General features: G+C 43.3%; 1 protein-coding gene across 1 annotated transcript in view; it reads right to left on the reverse strand.

Moving 5' to 3' along the window:
- Positions 1–1,428: 1,428 nt before the first annotated feature.
- Positions 1,429–4,355, reverse strand: part of LOC107125877 (gastrula zinc finger protein XlCGF17.1-like) — a gene marked incomplete at its 3' end in the record, with an annotated part of 18,663 nt that continues 15,736 nt past the window's right edge. Inside the window, exons 2-3 of the mRNA XM_015429339.1 lie at positions 2,255–2,544; positions 1,429–1,612 (exon numbers count right to left, since the gene is read on the reverse strand). Of these exons, the coding sequence (XP_015284825.1) occupies positions 1,429–1,612; positions 2,255–2,544 (474 nt within the window). The remainder of the gene's footprint in view (positions 1,613–2,254; positions 2,545–4,355) is intronic.

Consider the following 4,355-nt stretch of genomic DNA (forward strand, 5'->3'; position numbering starts at 1 on the left):
TCTGGGGTTAAATTTACTTGGAAAAAGCTTTCTGTTTCTTTCTTCAAGGTGTCTAAAACTTCTTTTTGATCTAGCAAGTCCTCATTTAATCTCCATCTTGGTGTTCTGTATCCTTCCTTAATACTCCACAAAATAGGGTTATGATCTGAATGGATCCTTGGAAGAGTTTCAGATTTTTTTGTCTTCAATACTAAGTCTTCTGTCGCCCACATCATGTCAATTCTTGAAAAAGAGTCATGTCTATTTGAAAAGTAGGTAAAGTCTTTCGTTGTTGGGTTTAGAGTTCTCCACACATCTTGCAGTTTTTCTTGTTCAATCAATTTAAAGAAAGTCTTAGGTAGTTTACCGATTTTCTCTTTGTTTTTCTTCGTTTGCCTATCAATTTTATTATTGACTGTCCCATTAAAGTCTCCTGCCAAAACAATTTGTTCATATGTAACTTGGTCCAGTTCTTGCGTCAATTCCTGAAAAAACTTGTCTTTTGCTCCATTAGGTGCGTAAATGTTAACAATAAGTAGTTTTTTCTGTTGCAAATTCACCTCCACCGCTATGTATCTTCCTTCTTTATCTTTAAATATTTCTTTAGGCTCCAATTCTGGTTTTACATATATCACCGTTCCTTTTTTCTTTTTTCTTATAAGTGAAGAGAACACTTGACCCAATTTGACAGCTTCAAGGTATTTACAGTCTTGATTTCTAATATGAGTCTCTTGTAAACAAATCACACTACATTTTTGTTTAGCCAACAGATGTTTTGTAGTCCTTTTATTAGGGGAATTAATCCCATTGACATTCCACGATATAACCTTGTGCTCCATCATGCTTCTTGTTCCTTATCACCAAAGTCTTTATTATTTGCATACATAAATTCCACCATCTGTCCCGAACTCTTAATGGTATGCCTTTGACTCTGATACTCGAAACTCAGACCTTGTGGGAGTTCCCATCTGTATCTAATCTTCAATGCTCTCAGTTTCTCAGTTAGTTTTTTGTACTTTTTCCGATCTTGCAACACAGCTCTAGGGAGCTCCTTCATCACCATTATCTTGGTTCCCTCCATTTCAAATGGTTCAACAAACTGTTTCCTCATTATTATCTCATGCATCCACTTGGTCAGCAATTGTACTATTGTGCAATCGCCGAGTTAACTCTGTAGATTATGTCAAAATGATATTCTATGTCATCTGCATCATCTTTCAAATAATCAGCAAAGGCTTTAATTACTCTGTTTCTTATATCATCTTTTAGTTCTTCTTTAATACCTCTCAGCCTGATGTGGGTCTGCATAGTTCTACAATCTGCCATAACCTCCAATCTCTTATTTTCTTTAACCACTGTATCCACATTTAGATCTACGTCTTGCATTTTCTGCTCAATTTCAGAAGATTTCTGTGAGATATTCTGCATTTCCTTTTTCAGTTCTCCTACTTCTTTCTCCAGGATCGCTCCCACCTCTTTCTGCATCTCTATCAGCGACTCCTTCACCTGTTTGCCCATTTCTTGAATAGCATCAGTCATTCTTTCTTCCATTGCCTCCATGGCCGCTTGTAGTTCCTTCTCTTTCTTTCTCTTTCCACACTCGGAACACTCAAACGTTTGCTCCCCTGCAATGCTCCCCCCAAGCTGTGGAGCCTTGTGAGCAAAAATTCTACTTTGGGAGCTACTAGCATTAAAGCTGGGATCGAGCGATCTGGCTGCTGCATAAATGAGTTTGCTCTGGAGCCATCCTTCCCGAGCTGAGACGAAAATGTCTGAGCCAGAGGCTAAAAAACTGAGCTAGCTCACACCAACTCAGCTTAGAGGGAACACTGCTCCCCTCTGGCTTCTCTGATGCTGTTGAAGAGAGCCACTCTGACTGAATCTCTTCCCACACTCTGAGCATTAAAAAGGTTTTCCCCCGGTGTGGGTTCTCTGATGCAGTTGAAGACTGCTACTCTGACTGAATCTCTTTCCACACTCTAAGCATCCAAAAGGTTTCTCCCCTGTGTGAGTTCTTCGATGTAGTTGAAGACTGTCACTCTGACTGAATCTCTTTCCACACTCTGAGCACTCAAAAGGTTTTTCCCCTGTGTGGGTTCTGTGATGCTGTTGAAGGCTGCAACTCCGACTGAATCTCTTTCCACACTCTGAGCACTCAAAAGGTTTTTCCCCTGTGTGGGTTCTGTGATGCTGTTGAAGGCTGCAACTCCGACTGAATCTCTTTCCACACTCTGAGCACTCAAAAGGTTTTTCCCCTGTGTGGGTTCTGTGATGCTGTTGAAGGCTGCAACTCCGACTGAATCTCTTTCCACACTCTGAGCACTCAAAAGGTTTCTCCCCTGTGTGGGTTCTCTGATGCTGTTGAAGAGTGACACTCTGACTGAATCTCTTTCCACACTCTGAGCATTTAAAAGGTTTTTCCCCGGTGTGGGTTCTCTGATGCAGTTGAAGACTGCTACTCTGACTGAATCTCTTTCCACACTCTAAGCATCCAAAAGGTTTCTCCCCTGTGTGGGTTCTTCGATGTAGTTGAAGACTGTCATTCCGACTGAATCTCTTTCCACACTCTGAGCACTCAAAAGGTTTTTCCCCTGTGTGGGTTCGTCGATGCTTTTGAAGACTGCCGCTGTCACTGAATCTCTTTCCACACTCTGAGCATTCAAAAAGTTTCTCCCCTGTATGGGTTCTCTGATGCCGTTGAAGAATGCCACTCTGACTGAATCTCTTTCCACACTCTGAGCACTCAAAAGGTTTCTCCCTTGTGTGGGTTCTCTGATGCAGCTGAAGATGGCCACTCTGACTGATTCTCCTTCTGCACGCTAAACATTTGAAAGATTTCTTCCCTTTGTGGGTTGTCAGATGCCTTTGAAGATTCCCACTCTCAGTGCATCTCTTTCCACACTCTGAACATTCAAAAAGTTTCTTCGCTCTGTGGGTTCTCTGATAGCATTTAAGATTCCCCCTCACAACGAGTCTTTTTTCACACCAGATAGATTTTCTTTCCTTCATTGTCCTGTGCTTTGGAATCTGTACATTATGCTGTCCTCCATGTCTCTTCTCAACCATATGGACGCCTTTCTTCCCCATCGGTCCACCTTGATTCCTGATGTTTTCTTTAAAATCTTCATTTTTAACTTTATCTGGCATTTGCTGATGAAGTTCTGCATCCTCCTCATTCCTCCATTCGTCCTCTGCTGGAAAAAATACAGTGATCCTGTTAGCACTTGGGAGGGCCGGCAGGGTGCAAAGGCATCTATGTGACTGCAGTAGATAAGGACTGATGGCCCTTTGGCCTTGTCCAGCTTGGCTGATCTTAACCACACCTCCCTTTTTACCCAGAATATCTAGTGATTAAGGATACCTCACCCCCTCGAGTGCAACAGCTGAGCTCTTGCCCACAAGGACATTCTGAGCCGCCAGATTTCAGGCCCTCCCCCAAGGCACTTCTTTGCCTTTTCCCTTGACATAACCGTGAAGGATACTCACTCTCAGCCAGCTCAGTAGGGAAGGAAATGTGCTCTTGGGATCCTCTTGAGGAAATCGTCAGCCTTTCTTCGGCTGTAAGGCCGTTGTCTGTTTCCGCCACAGTCTCTCTTATATTCCTGCCTTTGTTCACAGAGAGAAAGAGAGAGAGAGGGTGCTCATTCTTCTATGGGGAAGGAACAAAAGTAAAAATTCCTCTGGAAGGATGAAACCATGGTCAAGATCAAAGTCCACCATCCCAACCAGTATAAGGGGGAACAGATCTGTGAGACGAAACATCCTAGTACCCCACAGGTTTACATGATTATTAAGTGGCCTACTCTGAGTTGCTGGTGTCTGAGGGGCGGTTCCCAGGGGCACTCAAGGAAGCAATGGTCCGCCCTGTCCTGAAAAAAACAACTCTGGACCCGGCCGAATTGGCCAACTATCGGCCGGTTTCCAATATGCCCTACTTGGGCAAATTAATTGAGAGGGCGGTGGCGATACAGCTACAGGGCTACCTGAAGCATGCTTCCATCTTAGACCCCCCCCCCCAAATCAGGAAAAATATATCCTAATCCAAATTTTACCGACATTTTTTTGCACACCCCTTATATGCTGCAACAAGAGGTGCCATCTAATACCACATATTTCATGCACTAGATAGAACAGTTTGGTTTCCTCAGCTTTCTGTAGCTGAGCTGCAGCAACATTGCTGTTTAGTGATGTTTTATTTTAAAATCGTTAATAAGCCTTTATCTCTGCCTTGGGTGATGGCCACAGCTCTGGCCTCTGTTGCTCCTGGGCAAGTACACACACATGAACAACACATGAAGCCGAGTTATACAGAATCACACCCTTGGTCCATTGAAGTTTGGTGTAGTGGTTAAGTGCGCGGACTCTAATCTGGGAGA

The sequence above is a fragment of the Gekko japonicus genome, unplaced genomic scaffold, assembly GCF_001447785.1.
Source record: "Gekko japonicus isolate JY-2015 unplaced genomic scaffold, Gekko_japonicus_V1.1 scaffold6341, whole genome shotgun sequence".
NCBI classification, from domain to species: domain Eukaryota; kingdom Metazoa; phylum Chordata; class Lepidosauria; order Squamata; family Gekkonidae; genus Gekko; species Gekko japonicus.